Source organism: Diabrotica undecimpunctata, chromosome 4 (assembly GCF_040954645.1).
Source record: "Diabrotica undecimpunctata isolate CICGRU chromosome 4, icDiaUnde3, whole genome shotgun sequence".
In the NCBI taxonomy this organism is placed as follows: domain Eukaryota; kingdom Metazoa; phylum Arthropoda; class Insecta; order Coleoptera; family Chrysomelidae; genus Diabrotica; species Diabrotica undecimpunctata.
The window spans coordinates 30,960,528-30,978,415 of record NC_092806.1 but is presented as its reverse complement, the minus strand read 5'-3'; the positions used below and the strand labels follow the sequence as shown (position 1 = coordinate 30,978,415).

The 17,888-nt window shown below is 33.8% G+C and overlaps 1 protein-coding gene across 5 annotated transcripts in view; it reads left to right on the top strand.

Moving 5' to 3' along the window:
* Nucleotides 1-15,426, top strand: part of Iml1 (GATOR complex protein Iml1) — a 98,382-nt gene extending 82,956 nt beyond the window's left edge. For all 5 annotated transcript variants that reach the window (XM_072529278.1, XM_072529281.1, XM_072529279.1 and 2 more), the window contains 8 exons: nt 134-226; nt 2,891-3,089; nt 6,650-6,758; nt 6,867-7,070; nt 11,132-11,292; nt 13,609-13,777; nt 14,290-14,609; nt 15,200-15,426. In XM_072529278.1, the coding sequence (XP_072385379.1) occupies nt 134-226; nt 2,891-3,089; nt 6,650-6,758; nt 6,867-7,070; nt 11,132-11,292; nt 13,609-13,777; nt 14,290-14,609; nt 15,200-15,412 (1,468 nt within the window). In that variant the 3' untranslated portion in view covers nt 15,413-15,426. The remainder of the gene's footprint in view (nt 1-133; nt 227-2,890; nt 3,090-6,649; nt 6,759-6,866; nt 7,071-11,131; nt 11,293-13,608; nt 13,778-14,289; nt 14,610-15,199) is intronic.
* Nucleotides 15,427-17,888: the final 2,462 nt, after the last annotated feature.

Below are 17,888 nucleotides of genomic sequence, written 5' to 3'. Positions count from 1 at the left end.
GTTCAAGCTTTAGTATAGTTTCATCACTGAAGACTTCTTATCTAGAATTTGAAGAATGAATTATTATTTTAACGTTTGTAATTTTGTAATTTTATAATTTGTAATAACATTTTGTATTAATGTCATTGAACAGGTCAGGATCTAAAGTTGAAAGAAATAGAGTATCTCAAGGACCTCCAGAAAGCTCTGAGATTAAAGAAGGCTTTGAGTTACCATCAGATGAAGGGTTTGTATTAAATATTCTTTAAATTGCTATTTATAAAGTATGCTTAACATGATATTTAACACACTGCAAACTTTGGTTTCCCTACCATCTGGAAAAATCCTCACAGAATGGAAATAATAATCCTAGTTTTCACGAAAATATTTAATAAATATTTTTTAAGATATTTCGGAAACGTATCTAACTAGAAGTACTTCGCTGACAATGATCATGTTACTTCGCTTAATATGATCATTGTCAGTACATGTTTACAGCGCAAAAATATAAATAAAGGGACATGGAAATTTCCAGATGGCACCACAGTTAATCTGGTAGACCATGTTCTTGTATACTTTAGACACCAATCAGACTTAATAAACGTGCGTACCAGGAGAGGAACGAACGCAGATTCGCGATACTACCTTGTGGAAAGTAGAATAAAAGCCGTAATGTCTAACACCAATAAAGAAAAAGGATCCAAAAATAAAAGTTATAAAATAGAGGAATTAAAAGATAACAGCAAAAATGCAGAATATAGAAGAACAATAAACAGAAAATCGACAAAAACATGAAGATATTTTTAAATAATGGGAAACATAAAAACATACAAGAAGCAGCAAAACACTGGCATGATGAAGAATGTCGCAACATAACCAAAGAAAAAGAACCACGCGTATCGGCGAATGCCATAACGACGCAGAAAGGGATAAACAGACGAAGAATATAAGAGACTGAGAATGGAAGAGAAGAAAATGCCCAAGAGAAAAAAGAAAACAGAAAGGAAACTTTGTAAATAACAGAAACTAGAAAATTCTCCAAAAAATTGAACAAGAGTAGAAAGGATTTTAAACCAAGACCAGGAATGTGTAGAGATAAATAGGAAAGCATGCTCAGAGAACAGAGAAAAATTCGAAGAGAATAGCGATAAATCCTATGACGAAATTGAACTGGATCATCGGCACAAAAGAGAAAAAATCTTATCCGCAGTAGCCTAAGGGAAAGCAGCTGCAGAACTGATAAAAGAAGGCGAAGTCTCACTATTAAACGCCATTCACGAACTGATACTGAGTATATTGAAAAATAAACAATTTCCACTGGAATGGAACATTGGAATAATCGTGCCATTACACAAAAAAGGAGACCAACTTCAATGGGAAAATTATCGAGCGTTTCTAAATATGGCATATAAAATACTGTCCAGCATAGTATATGAGTGCCTAATAATGTATGCGCAACAAATAGTTGGGGCATACCAATGCGGTTTCTGCAGGTAGAAATCGATAATAGATCAAATCTTTACACAGACAAATCCTAGAAAAGCTGGTAAATTTGATGTAGATACGCACCACCTCTTCATTGGCTTTGAGGGTGTCTATGATAATATCAATCGAAAATTCCTGATCCAAACATCAAAATAGTTTATGACACCAATACAACTGATTACAATTATTAAAGAGACACTTAAAGTGCAGAGCAAAATCAGAATCCAAAATGAATTAATAGATACAACCTCTACTAAGATAGGACTACGCCAAGGAGATGCCTTATTCGGCATCTTATTTTTAACATCACCCTAGAAAAACTCATAAGAAAATCAACAGTCGACATCAGGTGAACAGTAATAACAAAAAGTGTACAAATACTAGCATTTGCTGATGGCGTTGATATAACTAGAAGCAGAAGAGATATGATAGAAGCATTCTATCTAATAGGAAAAGCAACAATCTAAAGACAGGATTAGCGTGAACGCACTTGTTCCTCAGAGATCAGTTATTGGACTAACCTTGTGAACCGTTCTTTAGAGTAATAGCTTATGCGGACGAGTTGGTTTTTATAGTGTCAGGTAACGATAATGGAGCCATTAGAATTTCACATAGAAGGCTTCAAGAAAAAGTGAAAAAGGAGCTAAAATATCTAAGGATACCTCTTGAATCTCGCGGCACATTTGGAAGATACTTAGAAACTGTGTATTTTTATAGTATACTTGTAGAAATTATACATCAATTAATTATAAGTACAATAATAGTTAATAATATTTTTAGTTGGAAACAAAAAAAAAATGAATTTACTTCGTAGGATAGCCAAAACAAAACAGGTTGCCGTAAGCATACTAATAGAATTTAAGAGGATGAGAATCACTTAAGATAAATCAACAATAGACATCTTAACACGGATCGTAGGGGACCGATGGATGAAGATTTGACGGTAGCAGACATGAGATCATCGAGGCTACACTGGGTGCGACATTCATGAGTAGGAACACATGTGTACGACTGCACCTCGCAGCAAACACAAAGCTCCGATGGAACCGAGTAACCCAATTTGTAGAGAGTTTTCCTGGATCTCGCCGTTCCAATCCCCAATATGTTGATTTTCAAACTTCCCATGTTTCAAGATGGCCAGAGGCTAGTTCTTCCAGTGGTGGTCCTTTAGGCTGACTCACCTCTCTAGTCTGGAATGAGTTCATGGTTGACAACTTGTGTAGCTCGGAAGAAACTATTTCTTGATTTAAATTAGGTTTTCAATATAGGCGTAAACAAATTATTTGACTAGTTCCAAAAGCTCATGCAGAATACCTCAAAGTTAACGAGAATTGTTTGTAAAACAATCTAGTACGTAGCTATTAATGATCATGGAATTTATTACACGACTCAAATCATAAATTAGTTAATTTAATCAAATTTCTAGGACATCGTTGCCTATTACAATGCTAAAATCGAATGCGACGTCTGCAGAAATAATTGAAAGTATGAAAAATCCAGCGAATGGTTTATTGTTTATAAATATGCAACAAAACCTTCCGAACTTCACCTTCGTTTCTGCCGAGGCTGTGAGTTGGTTAATGACGCACATGGAAGAAGTTAATAACGTAGAAAAAGGAGTACAGGTAAGCATGCCATTCATTCTTCTTAATGGTAAATATTTTCCACGAAATATAGGGCTTTCCAAACTTTTAATTTTTTGTTTTTGATCGTGTTTCCGCTTGTGATTTTAATTAATTGATTGTTGAAATTTAAGCTTCAATTTTTGGTTAGGTTAGGTTAAGTTGAAGTGTTTGCATAGACATATAATACAAATAGACTGGTCGCTGCAATACATTACTGTTCCCTCAATGCGACAGAGAAAACTGACGCAAAGCAGTCCATGTACGGGCCGGGTTTATCGACCAAAAATCTGGCCCATTAGAAAGAGATGCAGGGACTGCTTTGCGTCAGTTTTCTCTATCGCAATGGGGGACCGACGCTTGCAAGGCTCATTCTATTTATTAGTATAAGTATTATATGTCTAGGAGTATTTGAATTTCTATTTTGCATGTGTTAAAAGTTTCTTTTGAAAAAAGGAATATTTTTGGACTAGGTATACAGGAAAAATTCATTCACTTTAAATAAAATTTGTTGTTTAGTTTCCATTTTTTTTGCTTTGTCTTAGAGATTATCATTTTTTTCTTCTTACTTCCTTAATAGGCTTAGCCCTATTCTATCTTCTGGTGTCTTCTTATTGGATATTCAAGTTATTACTTTATTTTTAGTCTGTACCCTCCCATTCTACTCCTGTACTTATTTGACTCTTTTTTTCTGTCTAGTATCCAGAGGTTTATGTTCCAGGTGTTAACACGTTTTCCTGAGATCTCTATTACGTTTTTTCTCACATATTGTTTTCTTGGGATATCTCTGACTATATTTATTTTACACGTTTCCATTAATTTTCTTGTTTTCTTATTATTGGCTTTTGTTTTTACTGTAGAGTTTAGAGTTAATTTATGTATGTATTTAACAAATACAAATATTTTTTGTAGCAAGTAAAAAAAATACAATAGTATATAAAAAAGGAATATAAAACGTAACTTAAATATATCATAAACAAGAACAAATATTAAACAGAAAAAGATTTATGGCAAAGCCACGGTAAGCAGTTCAGTGGATGTTCGGCAATGAGTCATATATTCTTCTGAGCAGTAAAAGCAATGTTTCAGAAGATATTTTTTTATAACTTTTTCGAAACTATTACAGCTTAGCTGTTGGTATAATGTAATAGTTATAATTAATGTAATTTTTATCTGAAAGACGTAATCTACAGCGATTTGTTCGTAAGTAGTGACAGTTTCGCATATTGTGAACGTGAACATCAGGCTGCTTTAATAAATGGGCCCGTTGTCTGTGAATTTCAGTCAGAACTTGAAATATCAACAGAGTAGGTAGCGGCATAATTTTTAATTTGATAAAGAAAGGTCGGCAGTGTTCTAGATAACTAACCACTGCTAAACTCCTGATAGCTTTCTTTTGCATTCTAAAAATTTGAAGTGCATTTGTTGAATTGCTCCATATGATTAATCCATAGTTTAGGTGACAGTGGAATAAAGAAAAATATGTCATATTTAATGTTTTAATGTTAACAACCCTTGCTAGTTGGCGAATAACAAATAATTAACTTGATAGCTTTTTCTTTAGTTGTGAGATATGAGCCGACCAGATGATCTATGGTTATTCCCAATAGTTTAACAGTCTCTTTGTTATCTGGATCATTATGTAAATTACTTGCAGATGTAACCAAACTTTGCGTTATATCAGAGTTAAGTTTTAGTTTGTTTATAGCAAACCGTGTGCTAGATTCATTATTAATATCATTGAAAAAGTACATCTTTGTACTAGCTAGCTCACGGTTAAGCTTCTGTAAACCAAAGAAGTTATAAACCGTTGAAATGTTTAATTAGTATCAACAACTTTATGCTCAGAGCCAATAAATAAAAATTGAGCTCGATGGTCAGAAAAACAAGATTCAAATACGCACACTCTGTAGATGTTTTCAGAAAAAATTGTCATAATGTTATCGATGCAACTTCTTGACTGGAATGTGAATTGTTTATAGTTACTTTTAGACTAAAAGATTATATTAGATTAGATTTAGATTTTGAATATCAAAAGAAGGGTCAGATTCAATTTTAAAATTTATATTAAAACCACCAAGTATGATCAGTTTTTACTAAGCAAGGACGTTATGACATTCTCAAAATTCACCAAAAACAAGTCAAAGTCATCCTTACCCGATCTGTATACAGTTCAAATATTGGTTTTTATTGAAGGTACATACATTGCACAAAACTCAGAACTTTGCTCTACATTATATTCATTTAGATTATGAGAAGAATACATAATATTTTCTTTTGCATAAATTGCAACTCTACCTTGTTTCTTTTTTACCCTACAAAAGAAATTAGCTAATGAAAAGCCGGAGATGCTAATTAATTCTAAATTTTCTTCACTTTGCCAGTACTCCGAAAAACTCAAAATTTATTTGAAATAGGTACACTGCAAATTAACATGAAACATGCTTACCGTACCTTGTCGAATCAGTTTATTTTGATAAAAGTTTGTAGAAGCTTCTAGAGCAGCGACCCGTGCCTTAAACTCTCTTCTCTGGCAAAAAACAATTCGACGAGAAACCAAAAAACACATTTACGGTAGTATAGTCCAAAGTATTACACTTTACGGTTCGGAAGTATGGGACGTCACCAAAGCTAATAGAAATAAACTTTTGACGACAGAAATGGATTATCTGAGACGAAGCTGCGGTAGATCGAAACTGGAGAGAGTTAGAAACGAACAAATAAGAAACGAAATGAAAATGGAGAGAAATATCAATGATGACATAGAAAGAAAACAATTAATCTGGTTCGGACATGTTAAAAGAATGCCAGAGTACAGATGGCCTAGGAGAGTACTGGAATGGATCCCTCCTGAAAGAAGAAAGAGAGGACGACCACGGAGAAGTTGGCGCAACGATATTGATGAAGCAATGGCGGCAAGAGACTTGGAAGAGGCAACTGCATATGACAGAAAAAGATGGAAATTGGGGGCGGAGAAGCGGCGACAGCCGTAATAAATCCGTTATTATATATATATATTGTAGAAGCTTCTAGGTTTCTTAGTGTATAATTATAACCGGTCTGACTACCGCCTTATTAAAATTGGCCTTTATGCCTGTTGATAGATGCATATTGCGCCAGGTTGTATATTTAATGTTGTTCTGTTGGCTCTACTTATCTTTTGGACAATTTCGACTTCTGCCTATCATACTTATTTTTACCGTTAAATTAAATTTATAAGTAGTCTTTGCAAATCATCTTGACTCTGCAATTAGTGTAACATCTTCTGTAGCCTGTAACAGAGATAATTCCTTTGACCATTTTATAACCTATAATTGTATTTTGGATCTTGTTGATAATTTCGTCTATGATAAGGCTAAATACAAGATGGCTTGGTGTGTCTCCCAGACATATGCCTCTGACACAAATCAGCTTTATAACTTTTAACAGCATTTTATACCATTTGTTTTAACGTTTTTTGTTGAGTCTAATTCGATTTGTTTTTTGTTCTAAATAATAAATGCTTTAGATTTTTTATTATTTTTTGTTCGAATTGCATCTTAGTGTAAACTCATAATTTTCAGATCATGGAGATGCTATATAAAGATCAGTTTATACGACATGCTTCTGGAGATACCAGTAGAACATTTGTTTATGGATTTTATTTGTTTTACATCATAAGCAATGATAAAGGTAATTAACAGACAATTTTGTATATTTATTTATTTTATATTAAACTTCATTTTTGTTTGAATAATTAATAAAGATAATAGAACTGGTAACTTATTTTGAAATTTTTAGATGAAACATTCCAGCTATGCGGTGACATCGAGATCTTCGAGAACGAATGGATGGAAGTGGAAGTAAAACCTGCGCTAAATTGGGGACTCGCAGCTCCTTCTTCTACTTTACATGTTCCAAATAGTTTTTCAGATCGAGAACACGGTGTACCTCACTTTTTATGCGAGGACATCGACGCCGAATATGCAGAACGTGATTTAGAAGGTACTTAAGGAATTTCCTCTAAATTATTTTAAAGATATATAATGGGGTATTTTATTTTCAAAATTAATATCAAAACTAATCTTATTGTCGGTAGTCCCTAGCCTGATATACACTGTAAAATTCTTTTAGCAGATTTACCCTCTTCCAGTGCATAAATTACCTTTATATATACGGTAATTTTACTGAGTTATAAGCAAAAATATTGTTATGTCTTAAATATACGTATAATTTAACTATATACTCGTTTAATGAGGGTTACAATTTCTTACCGTATTTAAATCGACAGATTTACTAAAAATTTGTACAGTGTAGGTATCGTCGTATTATTGTTAATTGACCTATTTTATTAGCAACTTATTTTATTATATCTTGTTGTATTATAAACGTTTCAAGATCGTTTCGTCAAAAGACCAAAATCCACACTAAGGTGTAATTTGTTTCATTATGTCTGATCTTATGTACTTCTTGATAATCAAGGAATTCGCACCATTATTTTGCAACAAAATCTTTCAAAAGTACACTGCGCGTTATTAAAAATAGGCCACCTAGAATTTTATACGAATTTTTCAATAATTTTAAGTTTATGCAATTTATTCTATTGTAGCTACACTCACACTATGCTGAACCACTTTTAGGCAATGCCACTGAGTGCCGATATGTCAATTAAGGGTAATAATTTCGCAAAATTGATATCACGTGTTGTTTGTAAGTTGTTTTTCTTGGAATATGGTTGTTCTCTTTTTCAAAAATCGTTAATGTACAGTTGTTCAAAGAGAGAACTTGTGCAATTTTTAAATTTAAAACTATGGCTGAGAGATTTGCTAGATCTGTTCAAATTGTTACTTTGATTGATAATGAAATGAGTTAAAGAGAAGTGGCCAGACAGCTTGGAGTTCGTCGTTGTATAGTTCAAAAAACATACCAACGATTCGTAGACTGGATCTTACGAACGAAGATCAGGATCAGGCGCGAGAAGAATCACGTCGGCCAGAGAAGACCGTTCTTTACAACGCACTTTTGCAAAATCGGTTCTTTACGGCTAGAGTAATCCAAAACCGTTTTTTCAAGCACTTCTACAGTGAGAAGAAGGTTAAGGGAATTTGGTCTAAGGGCTCGCTGCCCAGCAACAGGACCTTTGTTAACAGCAGCACATCGACAACGCCGACTTGAGTTTGCTAGAAACCACGAGCATTGGACGATAGAAGATTAAAAAAATGTTTTGTTTAGTGATGAGTCCAGGATGGTTTTTTATGGCTCAGACGGTCGCATCAAAACGTACAGAAGACGTCGGAAACGATGTGCTGCTTGTGTTCGACGAGTACTTTTTGTTTTTGGAGTAGGCTCTGTAATATTTTGGCAGGCATTTTATTCGAAGGCCGTACTGATCAGTCAGGATAGCCAGGATGGTAACGTAGTACCTGGAAACCGTCGGTGTGCCAAAAATGAATTATCCGGCTCAAAGCCCAGATTTGAACCCGATTGATCATTTTTGGGACCAATTCAAACAAAGAATAAGAAACAGAATAGCTGCTCCAATAAATCGTGATCAGCTTCGATTTGCGCTCATGGAAGAGTGGGAAGCTTTTCCTCAAGCCAACATTCAGATATTGATCAATTCAATTCCAAGTTGAATAAGGAGTGTAATTCAAAATGAAGGTGTAATGAAGAATATTAAAAATCACGACTTTATTGTAATTTTGATAAAGAAAAGAGAAAAAATTTACAATGTTAATTTTTAAAATTTTCTATTAAAATCATTATTTTGGGAGAAGTTTTTTTTTGATTAGTTATTTAAAAAATTGTTGCATACTGCTTTGGAACATATTTTTAAATATTACACAAACATCTAATGACAATCAATTTCTTGTAGGGTTCTTAAAAATTAAAAAGTGCCAAAATTCTTCTTAATGACGCGCTGTGTATATATGACCATTTTCAAAGCTTCCTTAAATTTATACAATACTCTGGTCATAGAGGAAAACTAAGAAGATAAAATGGCTTAGCAGTCTTTCTTGATATCTACGTTATTACCTAGCTTCTTCATGTTTTTTTTTAATTCAATCCTCACATATTTAATGATTGTTCATTTCCGCTTTAGTTGTTCACTTCTCTTGACAGTATTGATTAGCATAGATCGATATAGGTACACAAATTGGGTTACAAAAATAATATCAGTTCTTTCACTTATTTTTCGCTGTTATTGTTGCTCTCTTTTAAGATAACTCTTTTGCTTGGTCCTATCTATTTAGAGATCGAATGTAATATACAGCAGAATGCTCCCCTACACCAAACAAATAGTAGTCGGTATCAGTGAGACAGATTCTTGAAGAAAACTTTATTTAAATTCTTGAGAAACCCACCACGTATTCGTGGACTTTAAGGCAGCCTATGGCTCAGTAGATAGATAGAGGCTGTTCCAGGCTATGGTGTAATTCCAAATATCACTCCAGCTTGTTAACAGAGTATAGTCAGAATCCAGAAAGACACCTCAAGGTGCTTTCGTTGCAAAAACGGATTAAGACAACGTGACTGACTATCGTGCAAGGTTATCACGGATAGCTCTGTTAGACACTAGCCGCAGTAAAACACAAGTTTACTCTAAATAAAAATATATTTAAAATAAATAACACAATAAAATTAACTTCTATATAATATATACAATAAAATAAAATACCAATCCTAAGGGATTAATCGACGACGTTCGATCCACTGTTGATACCTGCGAAAAAATAAATATTGGCGATGCTAGGAAGGTTGAAATTGAAGGACGATGTATTGGTCAGTACCAAAACAGCAGGGAAAACTAATCAATATATAGTCTAGGTTAGAGTTAGCCGATTCGATCACTATTCGATATGGACGAGGAACGGAAAGCGACCAATCAATACTTGGTCACCGACGGTAAGGACAATTTGGCCTTAGATCAGTAATCCAAGACCCGGGTTAGGAGCTCTTACCAGATCAGTACTCCAACTTGAACTCCGTTCTCTGTTACAGTGGACGGAGTTTTATATCGTTGTCGGTGTTCGATCTTCAGCGCATATCGATGGTAGTGCCTCTGGTGGGAGTGCAGACAGAGATAGGGACAGCCGGTGATAAGCGCTGTGGCGCTGAAGCACGATAGCACGAAGCACATTCGTGAGCCCCAGATTAAGACGAGTGGTACAATATTTAACAAATCTGTAAAAGTGTTTGGATATGCAGACGACAATGACATATTCGCCAGATCCACAAAGTCCCTGTCGAAAGCTTTTTGGGTCGTTAAGTGCGTCTGTACTGAAAATGGGACTAAAAATAAATGATCAAAAAACGAAATAGACAAGTCTGGTAATCAGATACCTGGACTGATAACTAACGATATGGAGTTAGAAGGTGTGCATAGCCTCATGTACCTAGTTTCGTCACGGACTAAGGATAACAACGTCAGTGAAGAAATCAAAAGAAGAATAGTCCTTGTCAATAAGTGTTACTATGGCCTATGAAGACAAGTAGCTTCAAAACTTTCAAGAAAAATTAAACAGCGTTTATAGAACACTAATAAGACCAGTTTTATCGTACCGAGATAAGACGTGGTCATTCACACAGAATGACAGGATTTGCTTAAGCGTTTCGAGCGAAAAATTCTAAGAAGAATATACGGAGAACTAAAAGAGCATCGAAGTAAAAGGATGGAGAAGAATTGTTAGAGATAGCGGAATGGGGGAATTAAAGGCTTTGGTTCATAAAGTGCTGTAGTGCTAATGATGATGAAGACGTTTATCTATTTTGAGATCTGTCTTTATGCGGGGTGCAGCATGTGGTTATTTCCATACTTACATATTCTGTATGCAAACATAAAAGATTATCATCATATTTTAAATTAGTTGTATTGCATGCTCTGAATAAGTTACAGTATTACAAAACATTTCATGTATAAATTTTTGAAAAACAAAGTTTGAATCTATTTATTTTACATGAGTAATGGATTTCCATCGAGTAAAGCTCTCATCTATTCGATATTTTTACCATAGCATCTAACACATCATTTAATATGACTATTTATTATTGTTTATTTATTTTAGGACCACTGTACAAAAGAATGAGATTAGAGACTGATGTAGCCGGTAAAAGTGACCGCGTAGAATGGGGCCATGCTCGATATCAAACAGTTTTTAAGCCGGACCAAGCCTACGAATTAGTTGTCGAATGGCTGACATCTTCAGGTTCCATCATTTTTGAATTGGTAATACACAAAATTTAAATTTAAATGTCTATTTTTATTTCACTATCATCTGTTTAAAAACTAAAAAGAATAGATAACAATTACTAATCTCTAAGTGAAGCCACAAATTGTAAACACAATATGTATTTTTCAAAATTTAGGACTCGGTTATAGGAGAAGCTAAATCTGAAATGCGTAGCACAACTTTAAAAAAGAACTTGGTGTACAAAAGATTCCTAATGTAAAAAATTGCTACTTACGGAGTCTAATTTAAAGAAAAGTGGCTGGGTTGTCAACATCTAATTACTTTCTACTCTTCTTCTTCTTTTGGCATCATAACCCTGGATGGGTCTTTGCGTGTCTGGATATGTCCTTCCATTCAGATCTCTCTCCTTCTTCTCCTTCCTGAGATCTCTCGTGGGTGATCTCTTCTTATCCATTGTCTTATATTCATGGTTTTCAGGTCGTCTTCCACGTCATCCAACCATCTCGTCCTGGGCCTTCCTTTTTTCCGACTTCCTACGGGCTTCCACTGTAACATCTTCTTTGTCGTTTTCGTGTCTTCTTGTCGCTGAACATGTCCCAACCATGACAGTCTTTGACTTTTCACAAATCTTACAATGTCATACCCTTCATTAACCTCGTCGTTTCTCCTGATTCTCTATGTGCCGTCTTCCTCTTGCACCGGGTCATATACTTTTCTCAGTATCTTTCTCTCAAATGTACGGAGTTGGGCTTCCTCTTTTTTCGTCATTACCCAGGATTGACAACCATAGGTTACTACAGGTCTAATTAAAGATCTGTAGATAGTCATTTTGGTTCTTTTGTCTAATAATTTCGATGTCATCAATCTTTTATTAGCTTAGTATGTACGATTTCCACTGGAAATACGTGCATTAATTTCGCTACTTACAGAATTCTTCTGATTGATTTCTATATTGAGATATGTGAAGGCATCCACACGTTCAATAAGCTAGTTGTCTATTTAATTGCTATAGTATTTTCATTCTCAGGTGTTCTTTTGATGGTCATGTACTTAGTTTTTGTTTCGTTTATTTTAAGCCCTCTTTTTTGTGCTTCAGGATCAATTTCCTCGAACGTTTCCATTAGTCGTGTCTTGCTTCTACTAATAATGGCGACATCGTCTGCATATGCAGTAATTTATACTGTTTTGGTGTTTATATGGCCGGTTACATTGGTTTTTCTGATGACTGCTTCAAGAACTAGGTTGAACAGCATGGTTGAAAGTGCGTCTCCCTGTCTCACCCCCATGTTGATGTCAAACAGGGGAGACAGTTGCAACGTCATTTTTATGAGGCTGTTATATTTTTTTGGTATACCTAGATTTCGGAGGTCTTCCAGCATTTTGTCTCTTTTCACACTATCAAAAGCTTGTTTAAAGTCTATATACATATTATATAGTTCTATGTCGTTTTCATAAGCTTTCTCTTGTATTGTTCTAAGTATGAATATGTTGTCTGTAGAGGCTCCATTTGATCTGAATCCATTTTGATAATCACCAATTATATTTTCGGAGTATTCTGACAATCTAGTGTAGATAATGCCAGCAAGGATTTTGTATATTACATTTAGCAATCTAATTGGTCTGTAATGCTGGCATTCCCTCTTATCTCCTTTTTATATATTGGCTGTATAAGATTAACTGCCCATTCCTCCGGCATTTGCTCCTTGATCCATACCAACTTTATCAGGTAATGGATTCTTACCTAGAGTTCGGGTCCTCCATATTTCAACAATTCTGCCGAAACTCCATCCGTTCCTAGCGCTTTATTGTTTTTTAGTTTCTTTATTATTTGAACTACTTCTTCATAACTCGGATTTTTAATGTGCTGCTCCGCTGTAAAATATATTGTCCCGTTTTGATCATTTCCATTGTCTGCATTTAGGTTTTCCTCAAAGTATTCTTTCCATCTCATACAATTACTTTCTACTACCATTCAATAGTGGGTTATTAAAAGGACTCAAAAAGTCCAATTGCTGTACTATAGGTACCATTATGGAGAGAGAGGTTGGGACCAGAGCTAGTGACATGTGTTGCATTGTCGTACCTACTGTCAATCGGCGATACAGTTGGTAATTGTAATCTTTAAAAGAGTGTGAAATTTATGTAAAAATTAATGGATGTTAAAAGTATGTGAGACAATCACAAAAAATGTTAAAAAACAAAGGTGCAGTTGAATGGTTTTCGGAAGGGAATTTAGAATTAAGCAATTTAGGGAAGAAATTAAAGAATGTCGTTTAATTTCGTGAAATAAAAATACACATGCAAAGCGTTGATCCTAGAGAACTTTTATTATATATTTTTTTATTTTTCAGCTCTCTGGTTGTCAAAGAAAAGCACAATCTTGTGGATTTCAACTAATACCAATACCCCACGACCCGCTCGCGTTACCTTATTCAAATAAGTCTGATCCCCTTAGAGGACCAATTTTTATACCACTTGACATTAGATGCCTAGAAGAAAGAAGTTATCCCCTATTTAAAGGTAATAATGTGATTAATACTTAATTAAAAAAAATTATTTAAAAATTCCTCTATAAAAGGTATATATTTAAAAACCCTATCGGGCTACATCACAGAACGTTTTCGGAATTAATATTCCATCATCAGTGCTATCTGGATGCACATGTTTGAAGCCACTAAATACATGGGTAAAAACCCTTTAATTGTTGGTAAATTAACTTTGAGTTACATTATTTAACTTTATAAACTATGATGTTTAAGTTACAACAAGAATAGATAACACGGCAACGTACGACTCCACTGGAGGTTGCTAGTCCTGAAACGAAGTGTCTATGAGGACTTGTTGATAGCAATTTCATAAAGAAAAAGCTGCAATAAATTACAAAGCAGTCACGGGACAATTAAGAAATATCTACTGTAATATTCTAAATATTATATTTTATACTATATTAATTGAGAGCATATATTTTATTATTTTTTGGAATAAGTTTTTTCTTCTGGTAAAAAATTATATACGAATTTTATATTTTTCAGAGTTTAAAGAAGATACATATTCAGAACGGATGTTTTTATTCCAAGAAGCCATCGTCCAACGTTTTGGTTTCATACACTGTCAGGTAGAACATTCCGACAAAGCAAGTAGTTCAAGGGAGCACCAGTACATTCATGCAACAGGAACTATTTTTGTACTCATTTCAAGGCCAGTTTCTAAAGTGAGAAGTCGAATTAATTCATCTGCAGGGCATCCAGGAAAGTATTCTGTACATGCCGATGTTGTTCCTAGTCCCCACGAGGCCTACATTACCAGACATGTCTCCGGAAAGAACAAGGATGATTATGATAATACTACAAAGGTGGTTATTTTTTTTTTCTTTCAAATTCTGTAGCACGTCGTCTACGATAAAACTATGTTATCACTTATTATTTGTATTTTATTGCAAGGTTTATTTTTAATAACAAGAAAAGGATATTTCAAAATTAATAATACCATAAAGCAATAATAATAATTATTAAACAATTGCGATAGTAAATACTAAAACACCAATACAAAATGGAATTAAACATCGAACTTGACCAATTAGATTTTGGTATGTTTCATTTTATGTTTTTAAACAATTTTACATGGAAATTAAAATGTTTCTAAATGCGTCAGGAAGTTTCTGTAGTATTTCTTGTTGAGGGAAATGAAAATCGCTTAAAATCTAACACAATCAATAAATTAGTTAATATTTCTGGAATATTAACTAATATTTCTGGAATATTAAATATATTAATTTTCTAAAATATTGGAAATATTTTTAATTATTAATAACATTTCAATTAGTATAATTAGTATTTCAATAACACAATATTTAATTTCCTTTATCGTTAATAACGTGCAATGAATTTTGCATAAAAAGTTTTATAAGTCAAAATATGTAAATATAATGAATTTGTCTTTTAGATGGGTTTTCTTTGGTCGTGGAATCACATGGTTAGTAAACGATGGAGACCCAATCAAGGCGTTGATACTAACTGCCAGTTAAAACTTCTTAAAGACTTTAGAGAATTTTGTAGTAATTCCAAAAATAGGTTGAGAAATTTTTGGTATGAGTGTTGGGAGAGCAAAGAAGTGAAGAACTATTCATCGGTCAAGACTATATCAATAAAAAAATAAAAACATATATATTTCTTTCTTGTTTTATTTTTCAAATTTTTCTCAAAATTGAAAACACCCTACGATGTACATTTAAAACATACAAATTATATCAGGAACTACATGTGCAAGCAGAATCAATACACAAGGAAAACAACTTTCTTGTTCGGTATTTACAATTTTTATTGTGAATAAGCCACAATGTTACTTTGAGATAAGTTTATTTAAAGTTTCGATTTCCACTTCGGAAATCGTTCTCAAAATACAAAACATTAATAATTAAACAAATTTTGTTTTTTTGTTACTCGGTAAAAAATTCTTCTAAAAGTTCAATTTTATATTTTTGAGTTGCGTTCCTTCTTCTTGTAGTGCCTATCCGTGAAAAGATTTGTGATTGTTGTGTTGAACTACGTACGTAGATTTTTCAGCCAGGAAATCCTTCGCCTTCCTGAGCCTCGTTTTCCTTCTACTTTTCCTTGAAGAATTAATTGCAGCAACCCATATCTTTCGCTGTTCCTCATGATATGAACGAGGTATTCGATTTTGGCTGTTTTTATTGTGGTTAACGACTCTTTTCCTTTGTGCTTTTTCTTTGTGGTTAGTAACGTGGTGTAGGATATCTTCAGGATTCGACGATAAAGCCACATTTCTAAAGCCTCAATTTTCTTGCAGGTAGCTTCTGTGAGATTCCTCGACTCAACTTGTAACGAAATATATTTTGCCTACCTCAGGGTAAGATCATGGGGGTAGAAAATTGGGGACAGAAACTATGTTGGCAAAGATAGGGCAAGCAAAACAATCGTTACTTGTGCGAACGGCACTCAGGGGGTTGTTGGAGAGCTGGGGTCGTGGATAAGTTGAAATAAATGGGTCGGAATGGGGCAGCTACAAAAAAAAATGAAATAAAGGGGTACTTACATCTCCTGGGCAAATAAAAGAACAAGGAAGGGCTTCTAGCAATTTAGAATAAGGGCGCCGCTTTGAAGGATCCTAAACTTGCTGGAGGAAAGAAGAAAAGGGCTCTTCCTTCCTGAAAAGTAAACACACAAAAAAAAGTTAGGAGATTTTTCTAAACTAAAATAAATACAAACAATGGATCAGAGAAACAAATCAAACGTTTATTTTTGTCTCATACAAACAGTTATCAAACATATAAATGGCACAAAAAATATACTATATAAATAGTTGCCAAATACAGAATAAAAAAACTTACATGTGTCCGTTTACAAACTCCAGGAGTTGGAGATACTACAAAAACTTACAAATGTTACCGCACAGAGATTAACCTTTTTTTAAAACAAACAAAACAACTATAGCTGTCATATGTTAACATTAAATTTAAAAAAAATTAAAATGACAGCTAAGTTAAACCATAAAATTTATTATTTATTACAAATCCTTTTAAATTTTAATGAAAGCATTTATTGTTTTAGCAAAAAAAAATGTCTGTCTTTACTTTAAAATTAATATACTGAATGTTCCTTATAATTCACATCTTTTACACTTAACTTTGAAAAAACTTGTTAATCATCTATGGGACATCTATCTGAACATATTCTCCAACAGGGACAAAACAACCATTTCCATACTCAGGGACGAACAATCAAAAGATGTAGAATTAGGTTCGGTGGAGGAAGCAAGCTGACGACGGGGACATCCTACATAATAATTTTCAAAAGTTTCTTCAGTTCCGGTGTACTGCACAAATCTTATGATGATTACTCTGTTCTAAACTGCCATATTGCAAAGAGTATTATCACCTTAACCGGTCTTAAGACATTACACAAAAAAAATTGAATCGACTCGCGATTCAAAATTGCCCAAACATCTATCTACTCTGAAATTTCTTGCTTGACTCTTCAATGCCTTACATTTTACAAATTCAACCAAAATAAATTTACCTTTACGTCTCACAGCTAGTTTTGGTTTATGAACCTAAACAAACAATCTACCCTCCACTTGACCTAGTTCTTAGCAACGAACCGACAAAAAAAACATCTTGATTATTTACTTTTAAATTGGTAAATGGAAATAAATTCGTCGAAATAACACATAACACGTATTATATTGATTATTTTAACTTCGTAACACGATTTTTTCTTTCGGCTATTTGAATGTAAACAAATCGTTGTTCAGCGACAAAAAAATCTTGAAATATTATAGTTAGAAATAACATGTACGAAATGGGGAATTTTAACTTGCAAACAAACAAACAGGGGCGTCTTTACAAATTTTTAACATATAAATATTTCGTAGTTAAAAAAAATTTAAAACGCTACAAACTCCGTACAACAGTATAGGAAAGATAAAACATCGTAGTAACCTGATTTTTATGGGTACTGATCAATCGTGGCATTTGAATAGCTTAGCCATTTTTTGAAATGCAGATCTTGCTTTCTCTATCCTATATTTTATTTCTAAGGAATGGTCCCAATTTGCATTGACGTTCGTACCAAGGTAGGTGTATGTTGACTCTTTCTATTGGTTGACCATTCAC